The 20,230-nt window shown below is 37.4% G+C and overlaps 1 protein-coding gene across 2 annotated transcripts in view; it reads left to right on the top strand.

The window, feature by feature from the left end:
• ADK (adenosine kinase) overlaps positions 1–20,230 on the top strand; it is a 269,251-nt gene that overhangs the window by 207,642 nt on the left and 41,379 nt on the right. For both annotated transcript variants that reach the window (XM_042862700.1, XM_042862701.1), the window contains exon 8: positions 18,315–18,350. In XM_042862700.1, the coding sequence (XP_042718634.1) occupies positions 18,315–18,350 (36 nt within the window). The remainder of the gene's footprint in view (positions 1–18,314; positions 18,351–20,230) is intronic.

The raw sequence follows: 20,230 nt of genomic DNA, 5'->3' as shown, positions 1-20,230 counted from the left end.
TAAGCCTTACATATGAGCTTACCATTTATCAATAAGCTACTATTGGATAACCTTAGAAGGTTTCTTAAATATTTTCCTCTGAGCCCTATACAACTTCCTGACTTCACAGACATAGACACATGAAAAAATTCCCTAACATATTTCTAAAACAGTTTTCCTTTGAAATATACCATATACAGAATATATCATGGATTGACATGGTAAAATGATTTTATGAATTCATTTTTAAGGCATCTTGCATTACTTGGCAGCGAATTGACCATTTGAGTAACGTGTACAAACCAAGACAGGTTTTCTAGGAAACTGTTATGTATTTTTTATTTCTTGCTTATCTGCTACCCTTATTGTTACAACAGTTAACTTTTTCGAAGGTGTTTGGTGTGCTATACACTGTAAAAATCAGAGTAAGCAGCAGGCATTGTCCTAAGAAACTTGCATTTTAAGCAGATGTAAAAAAACAAAAGATCAAAGAAATGTCTAGAGAGATGAGATGTTGTAAAAATGATTATACGCTTGATCAATGCCATTTCCAAAATAAGTAGGTAAGGTTTATGCCCTGTAGTCTCATACATCCATTTTTAAAAGAAATGCAATCAATTTAAAAGCAAAAGGTAACAATGGGCTATGCTAAATCTGGATATACAATTCCCTTCGTTGTGGATTTTTTTTAGTCATTCTTTTGCACACTTAGTTTTGTTTTTCACTCACAAACATCATGCAGAATTAAAGCAGTACATGATCAGTTACAATTCTGAATATTTAAGAAAGCAGTATGGAAGATTAACTGTTCTCCATTTACTGACTGTTACTTGGAACCAAAAGAGTCTTGTGTTTTTGTAAGCATAGTAAGCTACACTGTTTTTCTTTAAACTTTAGGGTATGAATTATATTCCTATAATGACAGCTGCAGGGTGGAATGTTTTAACACACTGGAGTGAGATATATCTTGGACACATTCTTGGTATCTTAAGTTCAACATGCTCCATATGTTGCCACTGAGCCAGTGATTTTGAAGAAAACAGTCAAAGACTGCTGAAACAGCGTAAAATACAAATTAGTCTTTGCTATATAAGTAAAAATTCACTGTCAATCTCTTTTCAGCTTTCTACATGAATACTTCCAGCAACTTTTAATAGTAGTCTCTATGTTTTAAAACAATGTGAATTTTAGTAGAAGAGAGTAGAAGATTGTGTGCTAAGAAAGCAAACTCATTCTTAACTGTGTTATGCCTAAGTCTTGTGCAAAACAGCAAAGGAAGGGGAGGTTTGGCTTGCCTGTACTGTTGCTTTAGCACTTGTGTGTTGCAAGATTTGTAGGAGAAGGAGGTTGCTTTTAACTTGGTCTTCTATCAGCACAGAAGAGCCATTAACAAGCTGTGTCTTGGGGACATGTCCTCACGGTCCTGCCATTAAGAGCAGTAATAATAGGATTATGTAGTGAAACTGCATAACAACCATTGTTATGACTTTATTTTTTTTTAGTTTGTGGTACTACACTGGTTGAGAACTAGACTTGAAGGACATGTTGGACTTTGTTCATGCATGTCTTAATTTGCAACTGGTCGGAGTTACTGTATGAGTAACTTGCTTGTCTATTTTTTATCCTAATGTGATTGATTTTTTTTTCAGTATGAGCTTAATGCTGAGTTTATACTCAGAGATTTCAGAACTTTTGCAGCATACTTGCAATTCTTAAAACTGAAATTACTGAGTCATACCCTGAATTGAATTCTGTATTGACCTGATGTATTGTAGAATCACTGAATGTCCCAAGGTGGAAGGCATCATTAGTCATACATTACTTGTGAATTTACAAATGGAAGGTATAGAGTTGCAATCAGATATTCAACTCAAAGAAAAATTTGATCATGTCTCTTTACTGGACTTCTGTAAGACCTATCTTACAAGAGAAAAATATGTCTGAGAGTGTTGTCCCAAACCCTCAAGCTCCTGTGGCTCTGGGCTGTGACCTGTGCAGCCTGTTCCATGCCCACCACCCTCTGGTGCAGACCTTTTCCCTCACCTCCAGCTCTCCTTCCCTGCTCTCCTCCCCTGACGCAGCTCCATGCCGTTCCCTCAGCCCTGTCGCTGTCACACACAGCAGAGCTCAGCGCTGCCCTCCGCTCCCTGTGAGGAGCTGCAGCCTCCATGAGGGCTCCCCTCAGCTCCTCTGCTCTGGGCTGAGCAAGCACAGAGTCCTCAGCTGCTCCTCACACACCTTGTCCTCCAGTCCCCTCACAATCTTTGTAGCCATCCTTCGGACACTCATTAATGATTGTATGTCCTTCTTACATTGTGGCACCCAGACCTGCACCCAGTGCTGAAGGTGAGGCTGCACAGCGCAGAGCAGAGTGGGACAGTCGCATTTGTACTTTTTACTAGTGGGTTATTACTAGGTTTTTGGTTTGATTGTTTTAATTTGTGTGTATGATAAATGGACTCCAAACAAGAAACCTAAGGAGCACACAGCCATGCAAAAATTCTGTCTCTTTCGAGTAGTATCAACCTTAAATCATTTTGTGTTGATGTTGACTCTTAAGAACAGATTTACAGATATAAAAGAGCATTAGAAAAACAGCCACAGTGCACCAATTTGTTAACTTATGCTTGTGTACCTTTTCTATCAGCAGAGCAACATAATGAAATGAGGGTATTACTGATAAATCAGACCCTTATGGTAGTGATTTGCAGAGTTATATTCATTGCACATTACAGCCTGAGTTGATTTAAGAATTTACTGCCACAGGGAGAAGGAAACCTTACTGCTTGGTCCTCCCCTTTTCAGAACTGTGTCTTCTGTTTCAAGTTCCCTCTGCACAGCAGATCAAGGGCAGCAAAGACACGGGGAATATTTTAAAGAACAGGCCCAAGGAGGTGTGACCACATTTTTAGAACAGTGAGTTTATTTCTGGGAGTTAATATCAGAGTAAGAAACCAAAACACAATGCCTGAGTTTCACTCAAGAAGATTATCACTGATTAGAAGATTGTCGCTGATAATCTTTTACAATTTATAAAACCCTTAGTGAAGACTGGCAGGCAACTATTTTGTCTGACATCTTAGTAATCACAAATTAGAGTTGTCTACCCTACTGTAGTTCTGCTAGATATAGATTAATCATCAATAATTTACTCAATTTTTGGTCTTCAAATATAGTCTGAATGTCAAATTTCAAATTACTACTTCTGGCTAGTTTATTAAATTATTTTGCGTACAGTTCAAATTGACAGTTGTGGTAAAAGACTGAATTGCCAACGGACTCATAAACGAAGTTCTTGTACACCCAGAAGGTATGTTCAAAGCATGTTAGTTCTCACAGTAAACACAGATCAAATCTCTACTTTGAAAAGCAGAACTTAGTATTATCTACAGAGACAAGACCAGAACATCAAGGATACATTAAGGCAGATGTTTTCTCCTCATACATAAAATATTATTACCACCATTTTTTTCCCTCAGAGCAGATAGATTCTGAGATCTCTGTCCTGTCACTGGTCATGCACTGGTGTATGTTCTATGGAAGACTTATTCAGCTTTAACTGCTTTATCAGTGAGAATTGTCTAGGCCTTCCAAGTCTCTGTGACTATCCTAATCCATTTGATATGATGATATTTATAATTCAGCTGCCACAAAACGCTATCCATTTTCTTTCAGAAACATAAGACTTTGAAGCTATATGTGTAATCTAACCCAAGGAAACAATCCCAAAGGATCCAAAGAATGTCCTATATGCCTGCCTTCATTTTGTGCCATGGATATACTGGGTTATTTGGTCAACGTTGCAATTGTGGTCTAAATTGGAAGACAACTGTACTTTCCTTCCCCAAATATCAGTTTAACATCACTGTGTATTAAAAGGCAGCTTGCTATTAACTGTTCAGAAATTAGTTTGTGCATTACAAGCTTAAAAAATCTGCTGTATTGCTCAGCTGGAGACAAAAGGAGGACCTCTCTCTGCCAAAATATTGCATATGATGAAGGGCATGACAGGAGAGCAAAACCTTTGTGCATATTATTTCTGTTAACTTAAAGAAGGATGTTTTCCAGCCTGGGCTTTTGTTAATTACACATCTCAGCCATGGTAATGTGGGGAGAGGAGGAGGCAAAGGAATAACAGATGAACTTGAGAAAATAAGACAGAGCTCTCTATGCAGAAATGGCTCTGGATTTGCCAGAAGTGGAGAAATATCCTTCCTGTTTCAAAGTATGCACAATGGATTAACCTTGCCTTGGTACATAAGAGCCTGGGAGTGGTTTCCCTCATCAAGCCAGAAGCTTTTTCATGTTTTGCTGATTACAGGCCAATGAATTACTTCTTTAGAAAGTTCCTTTCTTGATAAGTCAGTCTGCTTGTATGTTTGCACTATATTATGTAAGAAGAGCCTTGTCATCTTCTTGAAATAATAGGACACTGCAAGATAACATGTACTTATAGCCAGATTTAACTATTTTAAAGGAAGCAAATTATTGCACCTCCAGGGCAGCAGTAACTTATACAGTGACAACTTATACATGTTTTATCTACCTATTTACCTCAATGTTCACTACAGAAGTATAGTTACCATAGCAATGACAGTGTCACCAGATTTCTTTGCTACTTCTAGAATTCACACTACCCATGTACTACTTGAAATGTGATTATTTCCTGCACAAATACTGAAAGTAGAAGTTGAGAGTGTTGCACACTTTTCTAAACAAGCAGTAAAACATTGATTTATGAAACATTTTATGTTTACAAACAATTGGTGCAAATGAACCTCTGGTTCCTAACATCCCTGGTATTGTCAATCCTTTACCACTGAGCTAAAAGAAGAACTTTACTGGCTCATATCAGCAAAAACTCTTCTAGTATATACTTAACCTTTGATCTTGTTTGTACCTGTTTGCAATACTACAGGAAAATAACATTTTATGTTCAAGAAGCTATTTTTCCTTCATTTTAAGTTTAAATTAATAAACAGAACAAAATCTTGGCTATTTAGCAGCTTGTTAGTGCTATAGAAAATACCAAAACACAGAATTGTGAGTTTTATTCACTTCTTCTTGTTTTACTTTAGAAATCATCTGTTATTTATTGAATGGCAAAATTGTAAAGATTCAGGTAACATCCTTGTGTATCTTGGAGTGCAGCTTGCTAACCTGATAGAAAAAAGACAAGAATGAGATTTGAGATTACCTAAATTACCATTATGCACTGGGGCAGTGACAAGCTATCCCGCTGTGGCTCATGACTGGTGAAAATTCTTTTTTTTTTTTTTTTTTTTTTTTTTTCTTTTTTTTCCAGGCATCTAGATTTCTCACTCTTACAGCTGAGTTGTGTTTTCTCATGTGCAGACAGTGTGAGAAAACCTGGATGCATGTAGCAGTTGTGAACATGGATATTCAATGAGAAGCAGTCCGGAGATTCTGATGGTGCCACGTCGCCTGATATAAACATGTCTAAAGACTTGCACTGTCTCTGACAGACATGCAGATACTAGTTCCTCTATAGTTCCTATATAATTTACCAGATAGTCTTGAAACCTACGTATCGTAAGGGTAAGCTCCAGCAGGTCAGTGCAGTATGACCATGCAACTTCATGCTGATGGGCAGATATGTGGGGAAAGAGTCCAGAAAGCACTGTCTCTTTAAAGCTGATCAGCTGTGCAGTTGGTTAGTCTGGTCACTCTGTCCATATCTCTGCACTTTTACCACATACTGCTTTCTTAGTCAAAACTGTTTGTTCCAGCTGTGATGTTAGAAAGTTTTACACCTATAGCAATAAGCCAGCCAGATTTTTCTTTTTAATCACTATTGGCAATACATAGTACATAGAAAAGTACATTCCTCTTGTATACGGTGAAGTTATAATGTGCATTCGCATGTGTTGTCTCTGCAACACACATAGGAGTAAGCCTTCCTTGCCTTCTGGATTAAGGCTGTCTTTCTCCTCCTGAAGTCTGGTGACCAACTCCTGTTCTGCAGCTACTCAAGTGTTGTTTTTTCTGTCCTTGTGCTGGTGCAGCCGCATGGGCTGGGGTGGATTCCAGGGACATGTTCACACACATGCCTCTCTGCTGCCAGGAGCAGAGGACCTAATTTTTTGTCACATGAAAAGAAACTTGTTGGTACAGTACGTTACTAAATGCTGGAGACTTATTTCATGAAATGGGAACACCGCAGGGGAGTCTGGCAAGGACGGTATGTTTATGTAACTGAATTGAGTGTTGCAACTGCCATCACTTAGTTCCCTTGGCTGCAGTGAGCAAGTTGTGAGAGAGAAGAAATCCAAACAGAGATCTTCAGGCACCAAGGGCAGCTCTAATTACATACAAATAATTAATAAAAATGAATTGAAACATTATTAGGAAACACAGATGCCATTAGTTTTCTCACATGATCATGTGTAAGGAGCCCATGCATAAACCCAGGTTTATGCACTCTTACTTGAAGTACGTATTCTTTGGGTGCCTTCAGCACATTCTGATATCCCAGGGAGATTCATGACACAAGAGTAATTGCACATAATATAAACAAGATCTGCATTAGTTGGCTCTTTTACTCAAACTGCCTTTCCAAGTCCAGATGTGTGATGTGTAAATGTTAGGAGAACAGAGTCCTTATGAAGTAGCTTTATCAAATGCAGCTAGTTTTCCAGTAAAATGGAGAAAATATAAATTGGAGCTCAAGATCTTGGTCAAATCTGGTGCATAAAATTTTATGGTTTTATTTAATGTTCCATATGCGCTTTGGACAACTGCCATGTTTGTAAAGAACTGCTTCAATATTATTTTTTAAAAGTGACACTTTTAGCGCAGTATCCTCTGCAAACTGTTCACTGCTCACCATGTGAGCCAGCCAGACTCTAAATAAATTGTTTGTTTTCATGGTCTAAACCTAAGATCAAAATGCCTTTTAGAGCATGGCAGTTTTCAAAACATAGCATGTGACTTTTTGAAACGTAATTTAGAGTGAGATGATAAACTGGACTGAAAGAGGAGAGTGTGGTGCAAAAATCTGACAAGAGACAAGGAATAGGGAGATGTCTATGTGTCTGCTGATACTGAATATGTTCTAGCTTATTGTTTATAACTTAATTATATTTTATTATGTTATATGAGTGCTACTTTTCTCCGTGCTCGTTTAGGAAAAATCAGCATCAAAAGAAGGAGATTCTACAAATTGGTGCTGCTTTACAGAGGTCCTAGCTTGTTCTTTTCATTTTCCAATCCCTTAGTATCTGTCTTTTAAAAAAAGCTTCAACTTCAGTGTGTGGTGTTCTGTTATTGCAACCACTTTTGCTCTGAACAGTACAACAGTAATGTGTTAGAATGTTCCAGTCATTTGTTGTATGGTATTTTGACAGATATTTATTACTCATATAAGAGAAAGTAATAAATTCTCGAGAGCCCGAATGAGGATGCAATCTGAGTAAAAGAGCAGTACTGTGGCCCCACAGCTCTTTTCAGGTTTTGCATAAAATGAAAGAGATGCAGCATCATGGAAAAAGTTGCAAGTGTTTCTTTTCTTATGTTGGAAAGTATGAGGCAAACTAGATTGCGATAGTTTCTGTTATATTTAAACACAAATATAATGCTACAGACAGAAGGAAAGAAAAAGATTATTTACACTTCTAAGCACTCAGGAGGTGTGAGAAATCTGTAGTGAAGGGCTAGAGCAAGAATGCAGCTAAAAATAACCTGTCCAAAATTGAATTACTGCTACTACTATTACTACCACTGCTAATTTCAGCTTCAGAATAACTTGCAGCCATAGATTTATCATGTACTGAAATAAGAAATGTATCTGGTACAATTTTAGGTACATTTCAGGTTCATTTACAGTACACCAACATGTATTAAGTAAAAATATAACTGTATATTAAGATATAATGTCAATCTGTTATTTCAGTAATTAAAAACTGTTTGTTAGACAAATCCTAAAATAAATGTAGCATTTTAAAGGATGGGAGATTTAAATGGTAACTGTCCTGGAGTAAAGGTGAGGATTAAAAAATGTTCTTTGAATCTTGGAGTATATGGAGAATGTGCATGAGTTAGAATCAAAGTTATTAAGTTAGTTGTACACTTATGTGGAAATCTTTGAAGGCATTAATGGTTGAAAACTTTGATGTACTTCTATGATCTTTTAGAATGTACAGCTGATGCCATGAGAAGATTGGCCTTGCTTAGCGGAGATGTGTGAAAAGAGCAGTCAAAACTGAGTTTTCTCTTGTTCAAATCTTATGTTTCCCTTTCATGTGAACCAAGACCAAATCTTACTTTTCACTTTGTCTTTGAACGTTAACTGTGTGAATCTATAAACTGGAGAACAATAGTTCATAGTACGTAGCTCATATTCTCAGTCATAACACTGCAAGAAAAATCTATTTGCACATAAATGTTTTACAACTAGTTAATGTATTAAATGATATCTTTAAGAGAGAACAGATACTAATTAATTTCTACTACATGTTACTAAGGTGAAATTACTTCATAGTAACAAAAAGATACATCAGTACTATTAAACATGAATGCTGATGTAACTAGCATATATAAAGCAATAGATGGGGATCTTCATAACCTTCAAGCACTCAGAAAACTTCAAAGAGCAAGTAAATTTTGGTAGTTTATTTGCTGTGATTCTATAGTGGACTTTTTTTATACAGCAAATTATACATATTCATCATTTTGTATTATTTCTTTTATAATTTTTCTTATTTTCAACGATAGTGTGATATCTTAAAAGTAGAAAGAAATGCTAAGAAAACATATAGTTGCTTTCTGGCAGAGGAATTTTGAACCTCATTTCCTGAAAAAAATTCACTTTAATCTTTGAATACATGGAAAAAAAAATAAAAAAAAACACAATAGGATAGCCGTGATCTAATTTTTAAAGGAGAAAGCAATTTTAATGGAGGAAGAGTGATTTGAATGTGTGAAGAAATTGGTTATAGATCATTTGAATATATGCAGCCCAAAGCTAGCCACGTTTCTTAATGTGAAGTAAATATTTAGGCAAAGTTCAGTAGTACTGACAGGAGTAGATTAGCACATTTTCTTCATCCTTGGTTTTCTTTCGAACGCCATTAGCCCTTTGGACAGCAGAAGCTCAGTAGAAGGTATTTCATAGCCCCTGATAGATTCTGCTTATTTGTTGTAGCAGCTTGTTCTGGTTCACTGTGACTGTAGTTAGTTGCTTGGTTTCTGTAGTTGTATCTTTTCTATCCTAACAATCACATAACTTTCCTTTATACATCAATAAAGTCTTTGACAAAGTCTTTCCCCATCTATCTAGACCCGGCATGGATTTTATCTTGTACTTCCAGTCAGTAGCTACTATCTTAAAGCAAAATATAATGTCAAGTTTTTAATGTCAGATTTTGACAGAATGGAGAAATGGGCTGACAGGAATCTCATAAAGTTCAGCAAATGAAAATAGAAAGTACTCTAACTGGGGAAAAAATAGCCTCATGCATCAAGACAGGCTGGAGACCAAGTAGGTGAGAAGAAGCTAAGGCCTCAAGAAGAGGTTCAAAGGGATCTTATTAACACCTAAATACTGAGAGAAAGGTGATAATCAAGATGGATCCAGGCTCTTCACAGTGGTACTCAGTGATAGAATGAGAGACAGTGAGCATAAATTGAAATACAGGCAACTCTCCTTAAGCGTAATGAAAAAACTACTACTGTGAGAGTGGTTAAATGTAAGAAGTTTCTTGGAGGAGCAACTCCAAGTCTGTTCTTGTTGATATTCATGTCTAGGCTAACCTGCTTTAGCTGACCTTGTATGAGAGAGTGGTTGTACTAGATGAGCTTCAAAGGCACTTTCCAATCTCAACTTGGGATTCCGTAATAACTCTTCAGGATATTGTGGAATTTGTGGTCTTTCTAATTATCTTGCTTGTTTTTTCTTTCATCCTCTGCTCTGCCTAAACCCATCTCAGGTTCAGGTTGGCTTCTTTTAGAAATAGGACCAGCATAGCAAGAAGGCACTCATCCTCAAGCAGTTATAGGTCAGAAGCAGACAAATGCTACATATAAATACTACAATTTTATTTTTTTTTTTTTAATGATTCAAGAAATTAGCAACCTGTCTGACTAAAAGTGCCTTAATCACATCAGGAATTAGAGCGCACGTTCTTCTTTTGGAACCACAGTGACCTACCTATGGTCAGATTGCAGTGTTGCTGTTCCATGCAATGACGATGCTGTGAGAGAGCGGCTAGTGCAGACTGGGAGCAAGGATTTTCTTCTCAGTAGCTAACATGGGAAATACAAGGGAAAACTTGAGTATCTGGATGTTGAACACAGGTAAATACATTATCAAATTAGTGTGATAGAGCACAACAGACTCTAATAAGAAGCTATAAGACAACTGGGTTAAATTCAATTGGAAGGGTAAAATGCATATTATTAATATCTGTTTAAAAGTTAGCGTTAATGCTGGAGATTGCAGTGAGCAGCTGTTTTTTTTTCTTGCTAAGGTTAACAAGTCTAGCACGTGAAGTGTGTTATGTGATGATTATTCTTTATAGAGTTTCCAATGCCATATTCTTAGTTTTAATTCTAAATGTCTGTGCATGACATCATGCAAAACAAAGTACAGAAAACAGCTAAATTCTACTGCTAAAAATGTGTTAACCTTCTAGCTAGAATAGGCATGTCCTGTTGTATCCCAGCACTTTTAGCACAGTATCTGATTATTCTCTTCAACTGAAATTGCTAGATGAGAATATCTTGTCAGTGATTTCAGGCTACTCTGAGTGGTTGCAATCATAGAAGGCCTTGTTGGAAATGATGCAATCTTTTATTTCTGTTTGTCATCCTTGAGCCAGAAGGTTAGTACAAAGAGCTTATAATGTGCAGTATTAAAGGCTTCAGAAGATGCCAGATATCTTTTATTTTTTATATGTGTATAAAGCTCTTATCCTCTAGCTATTAAATTCATTTTATTGTTTGTTTTCATTTTTATTATGTTCTATTCCTTTGGTGATGATTAAAGAAGGAGTCTCTCTGTTCTGATCATGATGCATTTTATTTTTAAGATAGTGATAGGCACATTTGTATAAAGAGATGGTGTAAGGAGGTTCACTAATTTGGTGCTTACAATCTGTGAGGAGAGAGAGAGAAATGTACAGTCAGAACCAGTTCAGTTCTCTAGGTAAGGATGTAGGGTAGAGATATAAGTAATAGCTTTTTATCCATCGTAAAATTTCAAAATGGCTCAGAGGCATATCACTGCTGCAGCTGTGGCAGACCTTGTTATGGCATTACACTCTGACTCAGGATGATTTTTTCCATAGAAAATTCTAGCAGGAACTATACTTCTGGTAATAACATAAGTAGGAGAATAAATAACTTGAATATTAACAAATTGTATATAATATAAATTGTATAAACAGATGCTCCAGTGTGAACCCAAGCAGGAGAAGAAATGCATTTCCTTTCTTCATTCTTTTCACACTCTGATTTTTCAGACAAAACCCACTGGTAGAATGCCAGCACCCCCTCTGAACATTACAACTTTAATCCCATATGGCATTTCTACTTGTTCTGATTATTCATTTCACTTTCATTAATTTATATTTTCACTTACAGTGTGAAGGTAGTATAGTTATATCTGCTAGTATCTTTCATATTACTAAAGCAAGCTGGGAAAATATTTTAGGATATATTTTAGCAAGGATATCTTTGCTATCCTTTGTGGAAAAAAAAGCTATTTTCAGATCTGGGACTAGTCATGGTAGAAGTAAAGAAAGGAAAAAAAAACTTGGTGTTCCTTTACAATAATCTGCCTATGCAACTGATGCCAGCTGTGCTTTCTTCAGTAACACCCAGTGAGGGATAGATACTTGTTCAGATACTGCTGATTCTCAGTGCTGGTTCTCAGGCTGTCTGCAGAGTCTGTCCTTTCTGTGACCAGCTTTTATTGATCTTCTCTGAAATGTGAACAGGTGTATCCTAATGACCAAATCAAGAATTACTGCTTATCAAAGGAAAATAATACTGAAGCATTATATTCCTGTAACATATCCCCTATGTACATTATCCATATATAAGTATAGCGCAAACTTTATCAGCAGTAGCAAAATTTCATCAGGCATGCCTTTGTTCCAGAAAATATGCTGCGTGGTTCTTTAGACTCCTGTTTCTCAAACTCTCATGCGACCCATATGGGAGCAAGCGTTTCTGGAGGATATGGAATAAGAATAAATTCCATTCCCCTCTTGGCCTTTATAAATGGCCATCTTTTAATAAAGACATATGAGCTTGCACTGCTTCTGTACAGTGAAATGCAGTGATAGCTGACTTTTAAATCAGATTACAATGACACGCAAGGCTGGATAGGACAATCTAAGAATTTTGAGTAACTGTTGATAGCTATTTAGCACTGAATTGAAGAGGAATGTGTGTAACTTCTCACAAGCTGCAGTAGGTGCACTGCTGGCACTAAAGGTTAAAGGTTCAGCTGGAAGTATATTCTAAAGATTTTCTATCAATTCATTTTCAAATAGCAGAATGGTAACAGCCATTTGTTGAAGTCATGTTTTCAATTGATCGTCAAGTAGTCTAACAGTCTCTCCCTTGTATTCCTTAGGTATGTCATGACTATTGTTACCCCAGCTTTGACATCACCTTTATTTCATGGAATCATAGAATTGTTTAAGTTGGAAGGGGTCTTTTAAGGTCACCCAGCCCAACTCCCCTGCAGTGAACGGGGACAACTACAGCTAGATCAGGTTGCTCAGTGCCCCAGCCAGCCTGATCTTGAATGTCTCAAGAGATGGCTCAAGTTTGGCCTTTTGTTGCATACTCAGAAAAGAGTGGTGTCATGATGTTAGTGAGTGAATGTGTGACATCTTTGTAACAATCCAAAGGCAGTGACTGAAAATCCACTGTCATATCTGTGCCTTGAGACAAATGCCATTACCAGGATTGTATTTAGTGTAAACTGGCCTAGAGTTGGAGGTGTGCAAAACATGGTATGGTACTGCTCATTAGTCCATGTCCTTAAAAACTAGCTTAGCTCCTGCACTTTGGTGAGTGTTTTGTGAAAGAAATACTGAAAGCAAGGGCTTATGGTGATCTTGACAGTAGTATTCTTCATGACTGTATGGCTGATGAATAACTAATCTCGCATGATAAGAGAGCTTTTAACAAAAGAAGATGACTTTTAAGGGCTTGTATTCAGAATTACAGGACAAAGCATACTGCTGAGACCGGAGATTCTCAGGACCTATGGAGTTCGTGAAACAAGTATAGCTCTGGGAGCAGAGTTTTGTAAGTTCTTTGTTAGAAATAGAGATGACAATGTGAAAGTGACAAAGTAACAGGGTAATAGGTAGGACAAATGTGTCTGCCTAAGGAAAGCCGAATTAGAAGTGCAAGTGTTTGAGATTTTATTATAATGAAAGAAGACTTTCATGTCTGTGGTATGGTGAGAAAAACAACGTTTTTTATTTCTTTTCAATTGTTTTAGAAAGCTTTACTTTATGTTAAGAAATCATGTATAAAAACATCTATTTCAGAAACACACATCTTCAGCACCTGTCTCTTTTGTTTGAGTCAATCTTGTGCAGAATTAGGTTGTAGATATCAGTGTACATCACTTGAATGAGTCTTCCCTATCTTCTCATTTGCTTATTTTACTTTGTCGTCAGCCGTTTCATTTAGATAACAGGGTCTGAATGTTAGAGAAGATTTGTGCAACTGCTAACGCTTTGTTTCAGCAAACACAACAGGATGTAGAAAAGCCAGAGAGAATACAACAAACAAAAAGTTATACCAGGATTAGAGATGAACTCATCAGTGATTTGATAGTACTAAGTGGCTATATAATTGCCTTTGATGTGTTAAAGGAAACAGTAAATGGAAGAAAACTAACTGTTCATACTTCTCAAAAGGCAGTTGTGCAACAGCAATACTCTGAAGCTGAAAAGAGAAATGTTAAAGACAGATTTTTAGCAGATATCAGCAGAAAAAGTAGTGGGAGAGGTGCTATTTAGGTTGTAATCAAACATGGCTGGCATCAGTAGGAGTGGTTCCAGCAAATACAAACAGCCTGTGGATGGTCCAGATAGTCATTTGCTGTTTTTTATTTGCTGTTATTTGCTTGTTTCTTGTTGTTGCTTGCTTTTCTTGATGTCTCTAATTTAGTGCAGGCATCTTCCTCTACAGTTATTCATGTTGTGTAAGTGTGTGGTGGCTAAGATTTTGTTGATTTATGGGATGGGGTGAAGACACTGAGTCACGGATTTGTTGTGCAGAGAAAGGGGATTGTATTCCTGGAAATGTGAGCAGGGCTTGTTTTTGGGGGGCTTATTTCGGGTAAATCAAGAAGGTTGCTGGAATGGGAACTCCATCCAAACCTGGTTTTCTGTTTCTTTCATTTCCTTTTTTTTTTTTTTTTTTTCTTTTTAATCTGGGGACGTGATCTGGAGGGGTGGGAGAATAGCGAGGATGGGAAGCTGTCAAAGAAAGTTAGAGAATTAGAGGGCAGTGCTGTAACACATGAGTTATAGGTTTATTCTGTGTGATGCCTCCTCTGCTAAGAAGGAGGGAGGCATGCAATTAGCTCCAGCGTCTCCTGCATTTGTGTTCTTGTGTAATTATGGGAAGTGCATTCAATGTGCAAAGGTATCATTGCTGTCCTGCTGTTTTATCATTTCTTTATGAGATAATGTTGATTTCAGCAATGAAATGCAAATTTAGTTTACAGTGCTCCTTTCCTCTGTATAAAGGTTAAAATGTGTATTGTAGATAATACTGTTGGTGATGCTTCTGAAATGGTCTTCTGTCATCTAATTTCAGAAATATGTGAATTTAAATGCTGTTCATTGCAATTTAACCCAATATGCATGTTGCTGGCATTTTGGCTATGTTTTGGCCAGCTTATCATTAAAAACCTACAAAAAATTAATTACCTACAAAAAATTAATACATAGTGAGTCTTCTGCGTGTTATGACAAAATGAACATGCAATTATTGAAATGGAGCCAACTTAACTCTATAATCCCAAAATTCTTCTGACACAGTGGTTAATTCCTGATGGTAAAGAAGCTAATGGTTTCTGTGTTAAAGAGGGGGTATTTTGGTTTACTTGTGAACAAGGTGCTACTATTGCTGATGATAAAAAGGCCCCAAATTCTAACAAGCCCTGTTACAATTGGCTGGAGTGTAGGTTATAGGTTGTTCCGTTTACTAAATGCTGGAGCTCCAACGGGAACAAAATCTGTGCAAAAAGGGAATAGTTTTCAGCTATGAAGAGAGTCAAATGTAACAGCAAGACCAGTACTGGAGGAAGTTGTCTTTTTTATTGTTATCTCTTTATCTTGCTTTCCTGTGTAAACTGCTCATTATTGTGAGGAGAGGGTGTGTGTTGACTTTGGTGACATGGTGTTACTCCTTTAAATGACACTGTATGCTGTTTCCTTCAGTGTGACTGTATGTTTTGGGATTATTTTTTTCCAAAACGGCAGGAGCCAAATAATGTTTCATAACTGTTAACAAATCCCATTTCTGCTTTAGGTGGTACAGCAACAAATGTGCACTTGTGGATGATAAAAAGCCTATATAAAAAAGGGGTGCGAGTGTTTAAAATATATTTAGTATTTAGATGAAGAAAGGTGGTGGAGAGGATGTTATAAAGTGAGATGCACTATAGACACAAATGGCAAATAGATCTGAAAATCTGAGTAATTAATGAATAACACCTGAAGTTTATCAGAACCAAAAGCACTCCTGATGTGAAATGAAGCTTCCTAAGAAAATTCTGTTCTATTGCTGTTTTGCTTTGCTGTTGTCGCATGTCATGCATGAATGGAAATGCTGCATTCTCTGGGGAGCAGTAATGCTTCTGTGTAGGTTGTTTATTTCCTTAATCCCTCCTTCTCCGTGATTTACAATGTCAGATATAAAATGGAAAGCCTGTAAATACAGTGATTATCATACTGATTATCACCTGCATCAGGGAACGCCCTGGCTGGCCGCCGTAACCCCAGCAGTCTCCACATGTTACAGCCACTTCGATTTTAACCTGACTACTCTATTAGGTACGTGAGGCTCAGTATGAGGTGCCCTAAGGCTGCACAGATGGGGTCCGCTTGTTTCCTGTTCTCACTGTTACTGTGAATAGATACTAAAAGCTCCTCATTGCTTTTATCTGGTTAATTTACTTTGAACTGGTCCTGCATTCAGGGCCTGCGGAACATTTCTCACCATTTTGCAAACACCAAACTGTAGCCTCTAAAGATGTGCTTTGAGCTTTTCTCTCCTTTTTTTCTAGAAGGGCCTTAATTCTCAGGGCCTGTAATCCTGGGAGATGCTGATTCTCAGGGAGCTGTAGGCTCCTTACTGAGGAAGCTGCTCAGGAGGTGTTGTGAGGTTTGGTTGACAGGAGAGAAGAAAATTAAGATTGCTGTTGTTCTTTGGCACATACAGACACATTAGGGGTCAAACTGTGATTGTGTGCTGGCTACCATTGCTCATGTCGCTGGGCAACAGACCAGGCTAAAAGACGAAGCTCCAGCAGGAAAATCCTAAGATAAGATGCTTTTTGCCAAATGTGCAATCCGTTTGTACTTTCCTGTGGAAGAGCCAGGTCTTTCAAACCACATCTGCTATGCATGGGTGCCCCAGAACAGAAAATTAAGATGAATTCGCCTCAAAGTCTCTCACATAAGGAAGTACTACTTAACTGGAATAGCTTTTATTTCACAGATGTAAGAATGTACTGGTGTCCAGTTTCCTGCCCAAACAATAGTTTAACGCAGATGTTAATGTCCCACTGCCTCGGGGCATTAAAGAAATCCCTTAGGACAGATCAGTGCAACTTCCAATTTCACTCACATGACCAAAATACTGAGGTTACAGAAGTTATTTGGCGGCAGTATATAATCGTTAATTTTCTTATTCTCTGTCCTCCTTATCGCTCTCTTATTCCTCTTATTTTAATTTTTTGTGGGATTTTTTTCTGTGTCCAAGTCTCATTTGAGGCTTTCTTGATTGTGCTGTGGTTCATTGTAAGTGCATCACTGTATAGTGGAAGCTCACAGGCTCCTTTTTTCATATGAGCATAGGCTTTGTTAATCACATGCTGCTTTAGGAAAACACTGCATGATATCTTTGAACCCTACACTCCTTCTTGACAGCCAGGCTAGCAAATGTCATTGACTGTGTGATGTACAAGAAGGAATTCAATTGTAAGTAAATTGTCAAAGTGGCTAACCTTGCCCGCACCCAATTGTCAGGACCATGATTCAGTTTTTCTGTCAACATCAGCTAAGGCTAACCCGGTCAGCCTTATGTTTCTGCAGCAAAGCAGCCTGAGGAGTTGTGCTTTTCAGCTGATCGCATTTTATTAACCTCAAGTTACTGTTGTTATAATCAATTGTACCCACTTCGGATTCGTAGATTGCCCCCAAATTGGCAAATCATATAGATCCACAAGTATGTATTTTCTGCAGTATTAAAGCTGTCATAGGGACACTGGCCTTAAATGGTGCGGTACGGTAGTTATTTTTGTTTAGTTGGATCAGCTCTCTGTTCAGGCTCAAGTCTTATCCTTCTATTAATGTCACTTGGCAAAGATAATCTGGAAGATTGCAAGTTAAAATGTAAAGACTTTGAGTGCTGTCAACTGTATTTGTAATGCTGAGGTAGAAAGTGAATAAGGGAAAAACACTGCTGTTGTCTCCTGTCTCCTTGCTTTTATTTCAAAAGAGATTTTAATTGCTCCAATTAATATAAATAAGAAATGAGGACATTCTGATACCCTAATGTTTCCTCTGTTCTTTGAGGAAAAGAACATAGTTAAATTGCCTAAAGCGGTGATTAAGACATCAGAGTGTTTTAAAACGCTCATCTGATTCCACCACAAGGGTTTGAACACATTTTATACTCCTATTTTTTTTATGCATTGTAGATGACAAATGATTTTTTTTAAATGGCTTAAAAAGCCATATCCTATGAAGTGCATCAGTGGAGATAACGCTGTAATTTCAATTCAGAATATGTCTGAAGGATATTTGTCTGGATTTGAAATTGTGATTTCTTACTTAAAGTCCTGCGTCCAGAAGTAACTTTCCTCACCTGGAAAATACCATATATTGTACCTTCTTTATTTGAACTTGAACAGCGTGCTGACATTGTGCTGCTGTTGGGCTGCAGGAAGGAGGGGGAAGCTTTGGGTGCAACTATCAGAATAGAACAACTGTATGTGGGGATATTGAGATAATCGTGTAAAAGGAAAACTGGCTGAATGAGTTTCAAAATGTGTTATTTCTTCATTATCTAGCACTTTATAATTAACTGTTCTTTTTTTATTATTTCAGGAAGCTGCCACTTTTGCTAGAGAGCAAGGCTTTGAGGTGAGTTAACCCGCAATTGCACACTAAACAGATCCTAAAGGCTTTTTTCGTGCTGATAATGAAGTTCTTTTGGACAATGATTGATGTGCTATTATACTCTCCAAGCCTCGCAGCGGTTGCCATGGAAACTTGGCAGTCGTCATGGTTTCTTTGTTCTGCCAGCTCAGTGTTATGACGCACTCTGCTAGGTCTGCACCCAACATCGCCTACAGATGTTATTTATTGAATTTTGAAAAGCCTCTTGGGAAGCCGAGAGGTTGGGCACGGTTTCAAGCTGCCTCTGCAGATATGGGACCTGTCAGTTTGTTCAGTTAAAAAGCTACCTCATTAGCTGCATTACACTCCACAAGGATTCACTGCTACAGCAGTGGTGAGGAAAGACTAAATAGAGAAATATAACACCGCTTAAAGAACTTAAACCCTGCCATATGCGGATTATCATTATGCAAATGAATTGTAGAAAGGTTGTATATAAAATTGGTAGGTACTGATTAATGTAAACCACGCTGCTTTTCGAAGGGGTGGTGTGGAATTTCTGTTTCAAAACAGGTTCAAGTTGGTGCTTTCCATCTGTGCTCTAAAAATGCTCAATTCCCTACTTTCTAGAAGTAAACACTGTTGATTTTACAGCAATTCTCAGAGCTTTTGATTTCATTTTTCTAAGGTATTTATTTGAGTGCCTAAGCCTGTTCGTTGCCCCTCCCATTGGCTACATTCAGATAACTCAATCTGGAGAGCTATCAGCTATTGGTCTCTAATGCTGAATTCAAATAGGCAGGTTTCAAATACTATAATTAATGTGACAACAGTTGTACTAATTTCACAGATAGTAAGCGATCTCACTGAAATCTAAATTGCAGAACCGAATGCACATAAATCCTGTTACATGTTTTTTCAGTGGAATAAGACCCACCTTAATTGATTTGTTTGCGGTGGGGAAGAATAGATAGGAGTTTGACTGCTCAACACCCATTCTGCATAAATAATAGAAGCCGCGCGATTCAAACTGCAGCACTTTAAGAACGTGCCACTCTGCGTGTGGATGGCTGTGAAGAAAAAAAAAAAAGAAAGACTGGCAGCTTTTGTTCTGCAATTTAGATCTCTTTAGAGCCGTACACCAGCAGGTACATCAATGCCATCAGTGTTTTAGATATTAAAGCCGTGGGCTGGCCCATTTCATTTTATGTTTGCTAAATTCATGCGGCTGCTTTGTAGAAATCCAGACATTTTATCACTGTCAATTTTCATTTGTATAATCTGTATTGTTAGCATAAAAATACACTTTCAATTTATTCTATCAAATGAATGAATTTCACAGATGCCTCCAAATATATTATGAAGCATAACAAATTATTGGTACCCTCTGGTAGCTAGACAATAAAAAGGAAAGGAAGTAGTGTATTAAGTCTACCCATTCTATACTTTTATTGCCCCCTTGAGCTAAAGACTTTGAATATGCCTGGTTTAAATTCAGTTCTAGTGACAAACTGCTGTTGCTGGTGTCTGCTAACTACCATCATATTAACCTTTCCATTAGTGCTTGCTTAGAGATTCTAGCACAGCTCCTTCTGAACATCCTAAATCTGCCACATTTGATTACAGCGTATCAGTAAAGTGCACAATGATTATGATCTTATCTCTTATTACCCCCTTGCTTGGCAACAACTCTCACGTCAAGTTTCCTGACAAAGATTTGATAAGTGTCCGCAATGTTGTTTTCCCGTTGTGCTGTGAAGGCAAAAAAATGAAAATCACATTGCTAAGAAAGTATCTTAGGAAAAACTTAAATAGCTTCAATTAATTTCCTTAGTTAAAGGAAAAAAATCCATCAGGTCTCTTGTAAAATGGATTCTGTAATTTACATAAAGAAAGCATAAAAA

The sequence above is a fragment of the Lagopus leucura genome, unplaced genomic scaffold (genome assembly GCF_019238085.1).
Source record: "Lagopus leucura isolate 7727_CA_CO unplaced genomic scaffold, USGS_WTPT01 Super-Scaffold_739, whole genome shotgun sequence".
Classification (NCBI taxonomy): domain Eukaryota; kingdom Metazoa; phylum Chordata; class Aves; order Galliformes; family Phasianidae; genus Lagopus; species Lagopus leucura.
This window is presented reverse-complemented; position numbering and strand designations above follow the sequence as displayed.